Source organism: Heterodontus francisci, chromosome 27 (genome assembly GCF_036365525.1).
Source record: "Heterodontus francisci isolate sHetFra1 chromosome 27, sHetFra1.hap1, whole genome shotgun sequence".
NCBI classification, from domain to species: Eukaryota; Metazoa; Chordata; class Chondrichthyes; order Heterodontiformes; family Heterodontidae; genus Heterodontus; species Heterodontus francisci.
In genome coordinates, this window is record NC_090397.1 from 39,069,757 (window position 1) to 39,088,752 (window position 18,996).

The window sequence follows — 18,996 nt, forward strand, 5'->3', positions numbered from 1 at the left end:
TTGGAAAGCAGTGAACAAGGATTCACTAAGGGGGAGCTAAAACACTGTGTTTAAAAAAAATTAAACCCTGTTACGATTAAACCAGGCAAAGGCTGAGAGGGAACCCCTGGACCTTCTCATCTGGTCGTAACACACTGTAATTCAATAAAGCACTGGGCATGTTGTTGCACTAAAGCAGACTTCTGTGTCTTCATTTCATCATGGCAAAAGACAGGGGAAGAGGAAATAAGAATTATTGAAGCAAAAGAGTGTGTTGGGGAAGAGTGTGCCAGGTGGAGAATCTGGAACCTTGCAGTGTTAGTGCCATTGGAAGGTTGCAGACTATTGTTAATGGATACTTGCTCCCACTCGATGAAGCAAAATCTCCTCTCCAAAATGTCCTTCAGACTGAGTATCGCTCAAGTGAAACATGTCTGCATCAGAGTGGCCCTAGTGTCCCTGCCTCCTAAACCATCCATCGCAACATCCCTGCAAAGCATGGGGGCCATTTTCCAGTTCTTTGTCAGCCTCCTCCTCATCCTCATCTTCTTCCTCCTCTTCCTGATCCTCTTCCTCCTCTGAGGAGCTATGCCATTCCAGCACTTCTCCCTCTTCAAGGTCCACACCTCTCTGAAGGATCATGTTATGAAGTGCACCACAGACCGCCACAATGAGGGTGACCCTTGAGGGAGTGTACTGGAGGGTACCACCCGACAGGTCAAGGCACCTGGATCTCATCTTCAAGAGGCCGATGGCCAGCTCAATGTTAACCGTTGCGCTCAGTTGGCCTCGGTTGTAGTGTCTCTCAGCCTCTGTGGCAAGATAACACACAGGAGTCATCAGCCATCTTCTCACGAGAGACGCCTTACCTGGTAACATCCATGTCTGGATTTCTGAAGGCTCCATGAAGAGCAGTGGTACCTGTGACTGCAAAAGGATGAAGGGATCATTGCAGCTTCCAGGGTAGCATGCACACACCTCCATAAAGCTCTTGATGTGGTCACATACCAGCTGAATATTTAGGGAGTGGTATCCTTTCTGGTTGAGGAATCTCCCTGCTTGGTCTGTTGGTGCCTTGATGGTCACATGGGTGCAATCGATGATCCCCTGCACATGAGGGAATCCGGCGACTGAAGCAAATCCCACTGCCCTTTGAACTTCAGTGCCACTATCCACCTTGAATTCAATGTCATCCCCTGCCCTCTCAAACAAAGCATCCATTACATCTGTGATGCAACAATGTGATGCTGCCTGTGAGATGCCACTATTGTCTGCTGCTGCTGCTTGGAAGGACCTGGCTGTAAAAAAGTGCAAGGCCACTGTGATCTTTACAGCCACGGGAAGGCTGTGTCAACGGTTCCTGTGAACCCTCGAAGGAGCTTCAACGAAGGTGCACAAGCCAGCACCATCTGCCTGGAAAGGCATATCTTTTCGCGGCACTGGTGCTCCGACATATCCAGATAGCTTCTCCTTTGGTGGTAAACCTTCTGCTGAGGGTATCACCTCCGTTGCCTTCCTGTTCCTTGTTTCTGACCCCTGCACCCCTGTTGCTCAGGGTTCTGCCTCTGCTGCTGCAGATGCTCTTCTTCATCACCAGTCGATCCAATCATGGAGTAGCTTAATCCCATTTCCTGTTCTGTCCTTCCTTCCTTTCTACTGGAATGTGCAGTCTTCCTGAACACCCCCTCTCATGAAGACACGAGGCCCAGAAGCAGAGGGACCCGTCCACCCCACCCCCACAAAATGCCCCTGTCAAGAGTGAGGAGATATTACAGATAATTCTCCTGACTCTGTAGAGCTGGTTGCTTCTGAATGAGGGCCTTTTCTGAGCCTTCCCTCTTTGATGGAGCCTCTTGCTGCTGTGCCGCTGCTTTGAGTGGCTTCCCACTTAGTTTGCTCCTCCTCCTCCCTGTCATGGTTTGGACCCTGCATGGAACCCGTGCCTCCAAAAGAAAATTCAAAACTGGCCCGTAACGAGCTGACAACAGGCTCGTTAAGTAGCTTAACTGGCCATTTAGCAATTTCAGGCAGGTTGGCTCCTTTGTCTCTCAGCAGAGCCTTTTAAAATTTGAGCATGCTGGTTTTGTGTCTGGAAACTGGCACGCCAACCCGAGGAGTGAATTTAAGCAACCGCACGCTCACGTTCTTGCCTTCGCATTGCAATGAAAATCCTGCCTGTGATACTCAAAGGCAGTGCTTTAAAGACCAAATGCTTATCCTTCTTGACCTTATTTAGGTTCAAGGAGCTTCAAACAACCATTAGCGTCCTTAAGAGGTCACTCTGTCAAGATATTAGGTGAGGTTTGGTGTCAAAATATTCCATTACTATCATTTTAGAAGGAATGTGTTACAAGAAACAATTTAAGATCATAACACATGCAAAAGCAATGGATCCGAAATTGAGTTTTATTGATGGAAATATGGTATCATTTTGATGTAAAGACCAGAATTTGGGGCATAAGTCTGATATGCGAGAGCTACAGCTGTCATAAAATATAATTCCAATGAAACTGGCTGCTGTCAAGTGGTGCACCCAACTTTGAAGTAGTGCATGTCCGAAAATGACAGCATAATAAAGACCAAAGCTGCTGCCTCAGAAATTCCATCAGTTGAACCAGATTTTCACCTGACTTAAACTTGTAGGAAGAGAGATAATGTACCTGCATGTCTTGAGGGACCAGGAAGTAGTGAGTTCACAGGATTTGACCACAAACTTTGAAACATCAGCTTTGACTCGAGTGACTAGAAAAAACTTTTCTCAGCTGTGCAACTAAGAAGGGATTCTGCAAGCTGCCTTCCTGAAGTTATAGACAGGGAAATTGTTTGCTCCATCACATAGCCCTGATTATGGGGATTACTGTGAGCATTCCCATATATGTCCTTATAATAGAGGCAGAACAGGAACAGGAGGAAGAGGAACTGGATATGCAGAATAGGGTTACAACAAAGGAGAAGACCACCAACTTGGAAGTACCCTTCCACTAGAGTCAGCAGACCACTCCTTCAGGGATTTTTAAGAAGGCAATGAATCAGTAATAGATGTAGAAGGAATATTGTTTACTGGTGCAAATTGTCTGCCAAGCATTCTCTCAAACACAAGAAACAAAGAAGAAAGTAACTCCAGACCACTGGACTACTTAGCACAAAGTGATTTATCCCTGTGCAAAATTTCTTACAGGCATGTGTTTTTTCCCCACTATTCCTACCCCTTATGCCAATCAATCCCATTCTTAAGCTTATCCTGGTGCTGCATGAGCTGATACTTGAAGGCCAGGATGCCAGTGATGCTTGGATGTGCTGTAGTATCATGAACCTCTTAGAACCACAGTAACCTTCAGCTCAGGGCTTTTAAGTCTCAGGAGAACTCTTCAGCTAGCTTTTCCTTAGGCTGACATCAGTTTCTTCTTAGTACTGCTCCATTAGGAGTGGTAACTTCATACGACCTTGTTTTGTTGCAGATTTTCAAAATCTCCATGGGAAACCACGTTCTCTCCTGCAGCTCGATCTCTTTGACCTTCTGTCCAATCTGTAACAGTGGTAGTTCTACACCTGCATGCTTGTCATGCACAGCTTTCATCTTTTCTTGTTTCTCTAACAGCTTGTCCTGTATTGATGAAAATCTCATGAAATTATGATTTGGAAGGGTGCCTTGATTTACCTTCCAAATATAATTTCCACAGGTGATGGTAATCCTGTGCCAATTGGTGTTGCCCTTAAGTGTAACATGGCTACATGTAGATCTTGTTTAGTTTCTCGTCATTTCACAATCAGTGATTTGACTGTACGTACCATTCTTTCAGCTAGGTCATTCGACATTTCTGGCTGTTTGCATTAGGATGTGCAGACTCCTGTCATGCTCCTCTTTTGTGCTGCCCATTACTGCTATGTCATCTGCAATACAGACACACCCTGGAACACTCTCAATGATATGATCCACCCATTGTTGAAATAAATCCTGGCTTACTGGTAAACCAAATGGTAGGTGCCGAAAAACAGAATCTTCTAAATAGTCTTGAAAGTTGGTAGCTCTTGTGAACTTTCAGAGAGATGAACTGACCAGTATCCATGCTTTGCATCTAACTTCAAAAAGAATCTGGTTCTCGCAAAATATGGATTTAACGCTTTCAAAGTGAGGATTTTATGAGGGCATTGTTTTAATGCCCAGTTCAACGATGCAGCCTAAACATACCCTGATGGTGCAATCTTTTTTGATTACAGCTGTTATCAAGCTGCATCAATCTGTATGCTTTTTATTTTTTTTTTCCAGGTGGCCTTTATACCCCAGGCCCCTTTTATATATTTCATGTCGAGGGGGCCTTTATTCCTCAGGCCTCCTTTATATACATTTTTTTAAAATAACTTTATTAAAAAACAGATAAATAAACAAAAAACTCAAATTAAAATGCCACTCTCGGTGTCGACAATGCACTCCAGTCCCTGCGGTGCCCACTGGTCGCAATCAATCTGTATGCTGCTGCACACGCCGAATAATTCCTTGCCTCTCCATAGTATCCAGCTTGGCTTTGAGTTGGTCCCTGATGTGGACGCTACATTTTCTTGGTGGATCTGTAGAAAGAATGGCATCAACCCTCACATGTAGAGTAGCATCTCCTTTGAAACTTCCCACAGTATCAAAACGATCTGGGTGCATTCTTTGCAAATCCTGGATGGACTCAATGGGATCACATCTAATTTGATCGTGTGTCCTTAGCACACTACTGATCATATGGATTGTCACAATTCTAAGCTCACTACATGCTGGTAGCCCTGCAACTGCTGGACCATTAGTAATCAACAATGCAGAAAATTTGCTGCGACCACAAAGAATTTCCATACCTGCACTCCAACATTATTGTACAGTTGATTGGAGAGCTGTTGTACATAGTAAGTCTTGCCTTTGTAGGTTGTACATGGCTTCCCATCTTGCCAGGTTTTAATATTCTCAGTGGTAAAATATTTGCATTTGCTCTTGTACTGACCTTCAGTCGCAACTTGTGCTGGCCATTCTTCTCTGGACATATGATGTCAATGGTGCTGAATGCTTCCTGCTGTGTAACCGCATCTCTCCGGTGTGCAACTTTTACAATGTGAAAAGCTTGTTCACCATCAATGTCCTCTTTATTGCTCATGTCCTTTTCTATCACATGGACATGTCTGTGTTTAAATTGACCTCTTATGAATGCATCCCTGTTTCGCCCACCAAGTGGTGCTTGTTTCTTGTCAGGCTGTGGCCTGGTGTGACTTCTAGCCAATTTTCCATTACCAAACATCCTGCACAGCCTTGCCCAGTGCCCTTTCTTACCACATACCTTTCAGTTATCCATGAAAGCAGGACAATTTCTCGGTTGGTGCATTAGACCGCACTTGCCACATATCTTGCCTTGCTGAGGTGACCTGGCTACCTCGCCTATGGTTGTTGTTTCAAGTGCTCGTATGCACTGCCTGCTTACAAATATGGCCTCAAACTTCCTGCCTTCTTTCAAGAATCTTTCAATGTCATACCCTTTATTTGTCTAGTGGTTCTTTCTGAAAAGCTTCTTTCAGGATGGACGCAATGACCAATTCCACGATCCTTTCGGAGAACTCCAGCTCCGAGAAATCAGAGACTTTACCTTTCTTGTGGCATCTGCTTATGAATTGTTCAATGGTCTCCATGGACTGCTGCCTGTACACCATCAGTGCCAGACGATGGATCCTAAAATTAATCTTGACTTTCAGCTGGTCCTCTCATGTAGTCCAGAGTCTCACTGGGTCTCTCTGGTCCACTTCAACTAGTCCGGAGATGTTATTACGATGCAGCCCTTCATTGCCGATCGTGATTTTTATTTTGATCACTTGCCTGTCAAGCTTAGTGACAGCAAGATCCAAAAAGCTCAACTCCATTCATTGTTTGAAGAGTTGGAACCCATAGGGGAGATACTAGTTTTCCAATTCATTGACAGGTATTTGGTAGTCATGATGTCACATTTCCTGTCTGCAAGAATCCTTGGCTGGAGCTTTCCCCTTTAAATGACTCCCATTTTTATCTATTTCTCTTATTTTGAGGTTTCCCTGAACAGAAAAAATATTGCAGTTCTGCTGTGTCTAGAGCATCGGACTTCAGCCCTGCCCTGTGCTCAGAGCCAGAGCTTTCAGCCTGCAATCTGGGAGACTCCGCCAGGAAGCAATTATGACAGGAAAACACACCCCGCACAACGGCGGTGCCATTCTGTAGCCCTGACGTGAACCGTCTCGGCTTGCTTTTCCCGAGTCTGATTCCACCCGATTCCTGCCTTTTCTTGCCAGCCATTGTTGAAGTAACAACCCTCTTTCATGTACTCACACACCCCTGAGCACCGAACTCAATGGATGGTCATCAAACTGGACAGTGTCCTGCTGCTGCCACCGCTACCTCTGACAATGCGTCACGTTGTCCTGTATTCAAGGGACTCCAATGGGAGAGATCCTTGTTCCCGATGTCTTTTTTTTATTCGTTGCTGTGATGTGGGCATCGCTGGCTAGGCCAGCATTTATTGCCCGTCCCCAATTTCCCTTGAGAAGGTGGTGGTGAGCTGCCTTCTTGAACAGCTGCAGTCCATGTGGGGTAGGTAGAACCTCAGTGCTGTTAGCAAGGGAATTCCAGGATTTTGACCCAGTGATAGTGAAGGAACAGCGCTATAGTTCCAAGTCAGGATGGTCCGTGGCTTGGAGGGGAACTTGCAGGTGGTGGTGTTTCCATGCATCTGTTTCCCTTGTCCTTCTAGGTGGTGGAGGTTGCAGGTTTGGAAGGTGCTGTCCAAGGAGCCTTGGTGCGTTGCTGCAGTGCATCTTGTAGATGGTACACACTGCTGCCACTGTGCGTCGATAGTGGAGGGAGTCAATGTTTGAAGATGGGGTGCCAATCAAGCAGGCTACTTTGTCCTGGATGGTGTCAAGCTTCTTGAGTGTTGTTGGAGCTGCACCCATCCAGGCAGCTGGAGAATATTCCATCACACTCCTGACTTGTGCCTTGTGGACAGGCTTTGGAGAGTCAGGAGGTGAGTTACTCGCCGCAGGATTCCTAGTCTCTGACCTGCTCTTGTAGCCATGGTATTTATATAGCTTCTCCATATTCTGGTCAATGGTAACCCCCAGTGGGGGGTTGATAGTGGGGGATTCAGTGATGGTAATGCCATTGAATGTCAAGGGGAGATCGTTAGATTCTCTCTTGTTGGAGATGGTCATTGCCTGGCAATTGTGTGGCGTGAATATTTCTTGCCACTTATCAGCCCAAGCCTGGATATTGTCCAGGTCTTGCTGCATTTCTACACAGACTGCTTCAGTATCTGAGGAGTCGCGAATGGTGCTGAACATTGTTCAATCATTAGCGAACATCCCCACTTCTGACTTTATGATTGAAGGAAAGTCATTGATGAAACAGCTGAAGATGGTTGGGCCTCAGGCACTACCCTGAGGAACTCCTGCAGTGATGTCCTGGAGCTCAGATGATTGACCTTCAACAACCACAAACATCTTCCTTTGCACTAGGTATGACTCCAATCAGTGCAGCGTTTTCCCCCTGATTCCCATTGACTGCAGTTTTGCTAGAACTCCTTGATGTGAGACTCAGTCAAGTGCTGCTTTGACCTCAAGGGCAGTCACTCTCACCTCACCTCTGGAGTTCAGCTCTTTTGTCCTTGTTTGAACCAAGGCTGTAAATAGGTCAGGAGCTGACTGGCCCTGGCGGAATCCAAACTGAGTGTCAGTGAGCAGGTTATTGCTAAGCAAGTGCTGCTTGATAGCACTGTTGATGATACCTTTCATCACTTTACTGATAACTAAGAATAGACTGATGGGGCGGTAATTGGCTGGGTTGGACCTGTCCTGCTTTTTGTGTACAGGACATACCTGGGCAATTTTCCACATTGCCAGGTAGATGCACTGGAACAGCAAGTTCTGGAGCACAGGTTTTCAGTATTATTGCCGGAATGTTGTAAGGGCCCATAGCGTTTGCAGTATCCAGTGCCTTCAGTCATTTCTTGATATCACGCGGAATCGAATTGTCTCCCTCAAAATCGCTGTTCCCATTGAGCACCATTGTTGAGCCTCTCTGCAGTGCTGCTACTTCGATGCATTCTGCTGCCTCCATGCTGTGGTCTTCAAATGCACATTGATCCCACCACTGCCAACATATTGTGTTATTGTTTTCTTCAGTGATAAGGTACCAGACAATTTTGAGTTAAATGGTATTTAAAGAGTGGGTCCTTTTTGTAAATTAACAAGATGGCAAGAGAGATCTATTATATACATGTGACTTGGTGACCAACATGGCTCTAATAAACTATCACATGTTAGTTGATGTCACTTCCTGTGATGATGTGTGATGTACTCAAACTGTTAAAGTGATATCACAACAGACTGTGGCCTTCATTATCTTCAAGCTGTATAAGTGCAGACTAAGAGACGCCAAATATCTGGTTGCTGGAGCACCAGCAGGTAAGTCATCAAATGGGACTAGGAAGAGGGACAACTGGGTCAGGAGGAGAGCGATGGGGCCAGGAGAGGATGGGTAGCACTTATTGTGAAGGGGGAATAGTGGACAGATGCCTGGATTGGGGATTGTGGGGGGATGTTGCAATGGTGGTTGTGGGAGAGATCAGTGGCTAGCAGTGACTTACATGGTTGGGAAGAGCAGTCCTGCTTCTCATTTCCACATCAGGTAAGTACATTTAAAATGGGCTTCAAAAAAGGCATTAACCCCCTAGTTTGATTATGCAAAGGGTTTAATGCCTGTTTCAGGCCCAGCTCACCAACTTGTTTTTTACCTACATGGTGGGAGACACTCTACCAGGTTGCAATGACCATGCACTTCCTGCCTGCCATCATGTCTTGACAGATGCCGACCATATAGAATCATAGAAAGTTTAAGACACAGAAAGAGGCCACTTAGCCCATCGTGTCTGTGCCAGCTAAATTTCACCCTCTGCTGTGGTTTCCTTGGGTTTCTATCTCAACTGCTATCACTGTTCAATGGTGTTCAGTGCATTAGATCAAATGTGAAGTTCCTGCCTTTTCCAAACTTGTTCCCTATGCCTCCAAACCTTTCATCTTCTGTAAGCTCATTCCCAGACTCTCTGTCTCTGATATTATTATTTCAGTATCTTTGCTCTAGCATTGTATAGGACTTTATTTGCGATAAATTTGTACTTCAATGGGCTGGTTGCTATCTGTAACCATGCATTCAAAAAATAATTAAATTCAGGAATCCAGCTCTAGTGGCAACATGGTTTTGACTCTTTGTTTAATTATTTTCTTATGCAGATGCAAATCTTTTCTTTTTCTTCAGCGAACCCTCACGAACTATATTGCAGGCTCACTATGGAATCAAAATATGGGAGATATAAAATTTTTAGTAACAGATTATGTGATACATGTTATTTTTAATATATGTGGTGGGAAGGACAGGAATTGTCATTGCTGTCATATGGCATAGATTTTTTTTCGTAGAATGTGATGGTCATTTTTGTGACTGAACCAAATCATAAATGAAACTACAGAGATAGTTTTAGGATCTCGAGACAGAAAATACTGGAAATACTCAGCTAGTCAGGCGGCACCTGTAGAAAGAGAAATAGTGTTAACAATTCAAGTAGTTGACCTTTTGTCAGAACTCTTTCTTCAGAAATAGTTTAGGATCTGACTGATTGACAGACTTAAGCTGAATAAATGCTGGTGACGAAGATCTAATGACTCAAAAGATCTCCCAGCATTCTTTACTTGCGTTTACCACAAAAGACAGCTTCTCTATGCAGAGCTGCAGCTCTTATGATCCAAAATCTTAGCTTATATAGTGAATGGGATGGAGTGTGCCTCAACGCTGCCTATTTATCACTGCTTTATGCCAGTAATATCACAGAATATCATTGTGTACTACTGATCTTTCTGGTAGACTGATAGCACCATGAGCACACATAGGAGTGACATTTCTCGTAGACAGCAGTGAAAAATGGGCAATAGGGAATTGGCAACCCATTATACAGGCCACCCAATTTTTGTTTCATTGAAGTCAATGATGAGTCCAATTTCACCCACACCATATTTTTCAGGCTAAACTGTAAACTATTCATAATAATTAAAAAATATACACAGAAACAAGTTAAATCAGTAGATAAAATAGCGCTACCTTGCTTAACTCTCTTGGAAAGTTTTAGTTGTTTTCGGAGACCAAAGTAGCAGATCATTTTGAGATCATTATGGTCCTATTTTTCCTGAGGCATCATGGACTTTTTATGTAAGGGCAAGCTTGGCATTCGTGGAGCTCTCTCGTGCTCCACTGACAATCTGAATGAAAAAGTGAATTCTTTATGTCAAAAGAAACTTTACATGCCACAGGTGCCCACATCTTTCCCCTACTGCTCTCTATTAATATCAGTCACTTGCTTCATGTCACCTATATTTTAGTGATATACAGAAGAGCATCCAGAAGTGAGAATGCTGCAATTATCCTCATAAAGGAACATCAGCCAGAGCTCCCAGTTTGTGATTGCTGTTCAGTGCATATTCTAGCTGGTCTATGATGTCTCTCAGGGAATCAGGGGATTATAGGGGGGTGGCAGAAAAGTGGAGTCAAGGCTGAGGATCAGCCATAATCTTATTGAATGGCGGAGCAGGCTCGAGAGGTCGAATGGTCTACTCCTGCTCCTATTTTTTATATTCTGATGTTTCACAGTCGATTGGCCTGCTAAGATGCTGACCTGGACTTTCTACTAATATTGGATTTCCAACAGATTTGCGGTGGTGCAGTTCACGCAGCTCCAGAATACGCCCTTGAACTGGAACACTTCTCTGCATTCAGCATCATCTGTGTATTTTTTGTCTACCTCCTTAGTTTCTGCCAGTGGGCACAGAGATTGGCTGCAACAGTACTTGGCAGCTTAAAAATCCCCCCGCCCCCTTGTCTTAAACAGAAAAGGATCCATGAATCTGAATCAGTCTCACTGGGACAGAATAAATCTGAACTGACCCAATTCTGATTGATTCACTTTTAATATTCTGTTCTGAGCCTGGCTGTAACTATGATAAATTACTTCCATAGTCATTTAATGGCCACATTGGTTGATCATGATGGTCCCTGACCTCATTAAATGCTGTTAATGAAGGAATGGTTAGAAAATGATTTACTAAAATATTTTCTATTCTAACAGAGGTACACAACTGAGAGGGAGTGTCCTAGGAATTCCTAAACATTGACTCCAGACCCATGAAGTTTCATGGCATCAAGTCAAATCTGGAATCAAAAGCTAGTATCAGTGATGATGACTATGAAACTACCAGGTTGTGAATACCCAGCAGGTTCTTTAATGGTGTTTAGGGAAGAAATATGTTGCCCTTACCTGGTTTGGCCTAGAAGTGACTCCAGACCCATAGGAATCTGGTTGACACTTAAGTGCCCTGTAAAATGGCCCAACAAGTCACTCAATTATATCAAACTGCAATGAAAAAGCATAATAAGAATAAAACCAGATGGACTATTCAGCACAGCCTAGGCACTGGATTTGGACACAACAAAGGCTCACCCAGCTCAGATGACCCTGCAAAATTCTCCTTGCTAATATTTGGGATGTGCCAAAATTGGGAGACTGTCCCACAGATTAGTACAGCAACAGCCTAATATAGTCATACTCACAGAAACATACCCTTTAGCCAATATTGGGACCCCTCCAGCACCTTCCAGGTTTGCCCTGTCCCACAGGCAGGATAGACCACAAGAGGTGGTGACAGTGGCATAATGCCTGAAGGGAATGGCCCTGGGAGTCTTCGACCTTGACCCCTGGGAGTCTTCAACTTTGATCCCGGACCCCATGAAGTCTCACAGCATCAGGTCAAACAAGGGTAAGGAAACTTCCTGCTGATTACCACCTACTTCCCTCCCTTAGCTGATGAATCAGTGCTCCTCCACGTTGAACACCACTTGGAAGAAGCACTGAGGATAGCAACGGCTCAGAAAGTACTCTGGATGAAATGCTTAATGTTCATCACCAAGAGTGACTCAGTAGCGTCATTGCTAAATAAACTAGCCGCAGCCTGAAGGACCCAGATCCCAGATTGGGCCTGCGGCAGATGGTGATAATCAACACGATTGGAAAAATATACTTCACTTCATCCTCAACAATTTACTGTCGCAGATGCACCTGTCCATGACATTACTGGTAGGAGTGACCACCACAAAGTCCTTGTGGAGACCAAATTCACACAAATGTTTTGTGTAACACTACCACTGTCCTACATGGGATAGATTCAGAACAGATCTAGCAGCACAAAACTGGCATTCATGAGGCACCCTGGCCCACAGCAGCAGAACCATTGTCTTCCAACACAATCTGTAACCTCATGGTTCCTCATAGCCGTCATGTACCATTACCATCAAGTCAAGGGACAAGCCCTGGTTCAACGAGGACTGCAGGAGAACATGCCAGGAGCAGCACCAGGTGGACCTAAAAAGGAAATGCCAACCTAGTGAATCTACAACACAGGGCTACGTACATACTAAACAGCAGGAACAGCTCGCTGTAGAAAGAGCTAAGCAACCTCACAAAATCCACTGAGGATTCTGCGATTGGACAACATTTGCTAAATAATCCTCAGTGTGCTAAGAATTATGCTGACAACCAATTTAAGATTGTCAGTTGGGCTCACAGTGTGGCGCATTTGCATATACTGGAAGCTACATGTATTAATACAGAGGGCCCTGTTCTTTGCACACAGAAAGAACATGTACAAACACTGCACCTGTTTCAACTAAACAAAATACATGAGAGCCATTGGCTGGTTCATTCCTCAGGGCAATGCCTTGACCAATCAGAGTCAAGCTGCTTGGTTTAAATTTCAAACAAAGCTTGGCAGTTAACTGTCAGTCACCATAAACTGGTGCATTCTCTATGGCAACTCCTCTACCAATCAGAGTTCACATGCCAACCAGTCAGCACTCTCTTCTCATACAGTATAAAGTTGTTTTCCCTTACATTGGTATTCTTGCGGATTGTCCTGATGAGTGCAAGACAAAACGCTTCGAAAACATGTCTCTATTTTCATCAATACTCAAATATTTTTGTGTCTGTCTTCACAGTAGAAGACACAAATTACATACCAGCAATAAAGGATAACCAAGGGGCTAATAAGAGTGAGGAATGCAACGTAATTAAGAGGTAATTAATAGCATCAGAGCAAAAGGTATTCGAGAAATTTAAGGGACTAAAGGCCAACAAATCCCCAGGATCTGATTGCCTACATCCTAGGGCTCAAAAAGAGGTAGCTGCAGAGATAGTGGATGCGCTGATTATGATTTTCCAAAATTCCCTAGATTCTAAAATAGTCCCAGTGGATTGCAAGTTAGCAAATGTAACACCACTTATTCAAGTAAGGAGGGAGAGAGGAAACAGGGAACTACAGGCCAGTTAGCCTGTAATCAATTATTAATGAAGTCTTTACAATGCACTTAGAAAATCAAAGTATGATCAGACAAAGTCGACATGGTTTATGATAAGAAAAACATGTTTGACAAATTTCTTAGAGTTTTTTGAGGATGTAAGTAATAGGGTACATAAAAGGGAACCAGAAAATGTAGTATTCTTGGATTTCCAAAAGACATTCGATAAGGTGCCACACAAAAGATTAATATGCAAGATAAGGGCACATGGAGTTGGAAGTAATATATTAGCATGGATAAAGGATTGCTTAATGGACAAGAAGCAGAGAGTAGGGACAAACGGGGCATTTTCAAATTGGCAGTACTGCAAGGATTGGTGCTAGCGCCTCAGCTTTTTACAATCAAGATTAATGACTTAGCCAAAGACACCAAGAGTGATGTATCTAAGTTTGCTGACAATACAAAACTAAGTGGGAATGTAAGCTGTGAGGAGGACACAAAGAGGCTGCAAAGAGATATAGGCAGGTTAAATAAGTGGACAACAAGGTGGCAGATGGAATATAATTTGGGGAATTGTGAGGTTATTCACTTTGGTCATAAGAATAGAAGAGCAGAATATTTTTTAAAAAGTGTGAAACTTCTGAATGTTGATGTTCAGAGAGACTTGGGTGTACTTGTCAATGAACACAGAAAGTTAGCATGCAGGTACAGAAAGCAATTAGGAAGGCAAATAGCATGTTGGCCTTTATTGCAAGGGGATTGGAGATTAAGAATAAGGAAGTCTTGCTACAATTGTACAGGGCTTTGGTGATACCACATCTGAAATACTGTGTGCAGTTTTGGTCTCCATATCTAAGGAAGGATATACTTGTCTTGAAGTCAGTACAGCGAAGGTTGACTAGACTGGTTTCTGGGGTGAGCGGGTTGTCCTATGATGAGAGGCTGATTAAATTGGGCCTACACTGTCTGAAGTTTAGAAGAATGAGAGGTGATCTCATTGAAACATACAAAATTCTGAAGGGGCTTCACAGGGTAGACACTGAAAGGTTGTTTCCGCTGTCTGGGGAATCTAGAACACAGGGGCTCAGTCTCAGGATAAGGGATGGGTCATTTAGGACAGAGATGAGGAGAAATTTCTTCACTCAGAGAGTTGTGAATCTTTGGAATTCTTTACCCCAGAGCGTTGTGGATGTTGAATATATTTAAGGCTGAGATAGACAGATTTTTGGTCTCTCATGGAATCAAGGATATGAAGAGCAGGCGGGAAAGTTGAGTCAAGGCAGAAGATCAACCATGATCATATTGAATGGCGGAGCAGTCTCGAGGGGCAATATAGTCTACTCCTGTTCCAATTTCTTATGTTCTTTTGTCCTTATGTTACCGAGGTCCTCACCATCACAGATGCCAGTCTTCAGACAATTTGATACCCACGTGATATCAAGACACGTTGAACGCACTAGATATAGCAAAGGCCATGGTCCTGACAACATCCAAGATCTAGTGCTGAAGACTTGTGCTCCAGAACTGGCTGTGCCTGTACAAAGCTGTTTCAGTACAGCTACAACCCTGGCATCTACCCGACAAAGTGGAAAATTGCCTAGGTGTGGACTGTCCACAAAAAATAGGACAAATTCAATCTGGCCCATCAGTCTACTCTCAATCATTAGCAAAGTGGAAGGTGTTGTTGACAGTGCTATCAAGTGGCACTCACTCAGCAGTACCTACTCACCAATGCTCAGTTTGGGTTCCGCAGGACCACTCGGCCTCAGACCTCATTACAGATATGGTCTGAACATAAACAAAAGAGCTGAATTTCAGAGGCGAGGTGAGAGTGACTGCCTTTGACATCGAGGCAGGATTTGACCAAGTGTGGCACCAGGACGTCCTAGTAAAATTGAAGGTCAATGGGAATCAGGGAGAAAAGTCTCCACTGGCTGGAGTCATACCTAGCACATAAAAAGATGGTTGTGGTTGTTGGAGGTCAATCATCTCAGGCCCAGAACATTACTGCAGGAGTTCCTCAGGGCAGTGTCTGGGCCCATCTGTCTTCAGCCCCTTCATCAATGGTCTTAGCTATATCAAAAGGTCAGAAGTGAGGATGTTGACTGAGGATGTATAGTATTCAGTTCCATTTGCAACTCCTCAGATAGTAAAGCAGTCCTTGCCCCCATACAGAAAGACCTGAACAACATTCAGGCTTGGGCTGATAAGTGACAAGTAACATACATGCCACACAACGGCCACAGAATGACCATCTCCAACAAGAGAAAATATTACCATCTCCTCTTGCCATTCAATGGCATTACCATCATCAAATTGCCCCAGAACCAACATCCTGGAGGTCACCACTGACTAGAAACATAACTGGACCAGGCACATAAATACTATGGCTACAAGAGCAGATCAGAGGCTGGCAATTCTGCAGCAATTGACTCACTTCCTGACTCTGCAAAGCCTGTCCACCTGCTCAAAGCACAAGTCAGAAGTGTGATGGAATATTCTCCACTTGCCTAAATGAGTGCAACTCCAACAATGCTCAAGAAGCTAGACACTATCCAAGACAAAGTAGCCCACTCGACTGGCACCCTATCCACCATCTTAAACATTCACTCCCTCCACCACTGGCACACCATGGCTGCAGTGTATACCAGCTACAAGATGCACTGAAGCAACTCACCAAGGCTTCTTTGACAGCACTTCCCAAACCTATGACCTCTACCACCTAGCAGAACAAGAACAGCAAGCAGTGGCAACTCATTTCCTCCAAGTTCCCCTCCAAATCACATGCCACCCTGACTTTGAAATATATTATTGTTCCTTCATCGTCACTGGGTCAATATCCAGGAGCTCCCTACCTAACAGCCAACTGTGGGAGTAACTTCACCACAGACTCCAGGGGTTCAAGAAGGTGACTCACCTGCTGAAGGGCAATCATGGATGGGCAATAAATGCCAGCTTTGCCAGCAAAGCCCACATCCCGTGAATGAATAAAAACTTTCTCTTCATTAAAGAACTGGATGATGCCAGGAGCAACCCTGGTGAAAGATTGTGGCAATAAAGTAAATACTGAAATAATATATCTTTGTCTCCTGTTTATTAAAGTGCAGTATTATACAATAAAAGAGAAATAAGTAGTTTTATCACAGTTTGTTTATATTACCTTGGAATCATGATTTCTTCATTGAAATGCTACTTATTTTTAATAATGCTTTTGCTCTCTGATGCACCATTAACTCTGATACAATATTTGCAATGTTATTTATCTAGTGTGTCACCATGTGTTCTAAGTGAAGATAACCACCACTTTAATTTTATCTTTCAATCAAATCCCCTGGCTGGAATTTCACGGGCCACTTGAGAACGGGCTCCGAAGTGGGGGGTGGGGTGTAAAATCAGACCAGAAGTCCGACATCTTCACATTGTTTCCTCATTTTCCTGACGGCAGCTGACATGGAGGACAGACATTGACGTGGTGGTTGGTAATTAACCAATTAGCTCACTAATTGAGAGCAATTTTACAGGGTTTTTTGAATTTTACTAACAGCGCACAGGACTTCACAGCCTTGCACAGTAAAAGGAGGTGGCAAACAAGCAGGAGCTCAGTGCTGGCTCTCTCCAGCAGCCATCGAGAGCCAGCATGGTGTGTCAGGGAGTGTGGAGCAGCATGGGCAGCAGCAAACAAAGCCAGGAAGAAGGGAGAATAAGGTGCCAGCACTGCGGGGGCGTACTGCCAGGGTGCCGTGCCATTGGGGTAATGGCACTTGAGGAGAAAAGTGGGGGAAAGTGGGGAACGGCCATTTGCATAAAAGGCCTTGCACACTGAGAGAGGCCACCTGCCATGGGCCTCATTCACCCAGAATTTGGGGCTCCCATTGAGGAGGAGGGGCAGCAGAGAGGGAGGGAAGTCCAGGCACAGGCAGCAGGAGATCAGCAGCCTCAGAGCCAATGGGAGGGCCTGACACAGGGTGCAGACACAGGAGAAGGGTGCGGAAGGGCACACAAACAGCCTCCTACGTGCAGAAGAGGCCACCTTCCAGAGAGAGTCTGCCTTCCAAGGCTCAACTACCTGCAGATGTCTGAGTGACAGTGTCCCCAAAGACAGCACCTCACCAGGGAGGCCATCACGGATTTTTGTGCCATGCTGCAAAACTAGCTCAGGTCCATGGGAGTTGGTTGACATCCAAAGCCAGTGGCACTGAAGATCACCATGACAGCCTCAGGATCTTTCCAGAGATCCACTGGAGATACGTGTGGGATCTCACAGTCTGCAGTGCACCGATGCATCAAGGTGATGACCAATGCCCTTTTCAGGAGCTCCGTGAGTTATGTGCACTGATCCAGACAGTGAAGCTGAGAGAGCTATGGGGTTCAGGACTATGGCTGATTCCTCCAGGTGGAAGGTGTGATTAACTGCACGCATGTGGCCATCAAGGCTCCCACAGACCAGGCAGTGGCTTTCATCAACAGCAAGGGCTTGCACTCGCTCAATGTACAACTGGTCTGCGGCCACCGCAGGCAGATCCTTCAGGTGTGTGCACGGATACAGGACCGCAGCCACGAAGCATGCATACTTTGGTAGTCCCAGGTCCCACAGCTTTTCTACACCCGCACCTCTACCCACCCCCAACACGCCTTCGGGGATGGATACTAGGAGACAATGGCTGCCCCTGAGGACATGGCTACTTACGCCTGTGAGGTACTCATGCACAGATGCAGAGGAGAGGTACAACACCTGCCACGGTTCAACCCGAGCGAGCATCGAGCAGGCCATTGGTCTCCTGAATTCAGATGCCTTGTTCGGTCCAGTGGAGCCCTTCAGTATGCCCCAACGGGGATCTCGCGTATCCTAGTGGTCTGCTGTGTTCTGCATGACCTGATGCTGCAGAGGGGGGAGGATTGAATAACAAGGATCTTGTGGAGCGCAATGCTTCCTTGATGAGGAGGATATGGAGGAGGCTGCTAACCAGGTGTTTAATATGACCCTTACTACCTGTTGGAATCATACCAATAAAGCCTTATATGCAGGGCAAGCAGTAAATGCAGGCAGGCAGACAGCAGTATATGCAGGGCAGGCACACAGCAGTAAATGCAGGGCAGGCAGACAGACAGCAGTACATGCAGGGCAGGCAGGCAGACAGCAGTAAATGCAGGGTAGGCAGGCAGACAGCAGTGCTTGCAGGGCAGGCAAACAGCAGTATATGCAGGGCAGGCAGACAGCAGTATATGCAGGGCAGGCAGGCAGACAGCAGTACATGTAGGGCAGGCAGTCAGACAGCAGTACATGCAGGGCAGGCAGACAGCAGTAAATGCAGGGCAGGCAGACGGCAGTAAATGCAGGGCAGGCGGGCAGACAGCAGTACATGCAGGGCAGGCAGACGGCAGTAAATGCAGGGCAGGCAGGCAGACAGCAGTACATGCAGGGCAGGCAGGCAGTCATCAGCATATGCAGGGCAGGCAGGCAGACAGCAGTACATGCAGGGCAGGCAGACAGCAGTAAATGCAGGGCAGGCCGACAGCAGTAAATGCAGGGCAGGCAGACAGCAGTACATGCAGGGCAGGCAGACAGCAGTGTATGCAGGGCAAGCAGGCAGACAGCAGTATATGCAGGGCAGGCAGACATCAGTAAATGCAGG

General features: G+C 45.3%; 1 protein-coding gene across 1 annotated transcript; it reads right to left on the reverse strand.

The window, feature by feature from the left end:
- Positions 1-429: 429 nt before the first annotated feature.
- LOC137384937 (putative nuclease HARBI1) lies at positions 430-1,200 on the reverse strand. The gene has a single exon (XM_068059647.1). The coding sequence runs from the start codon at positions 1,198-1,200 to the stop codon at positions 430-432; it is 771 nt and encodes a 256-aa protein (XP_067915748.1).
- Positions 1,201-18,996: the final 17,796 nt, after the last annotated feature.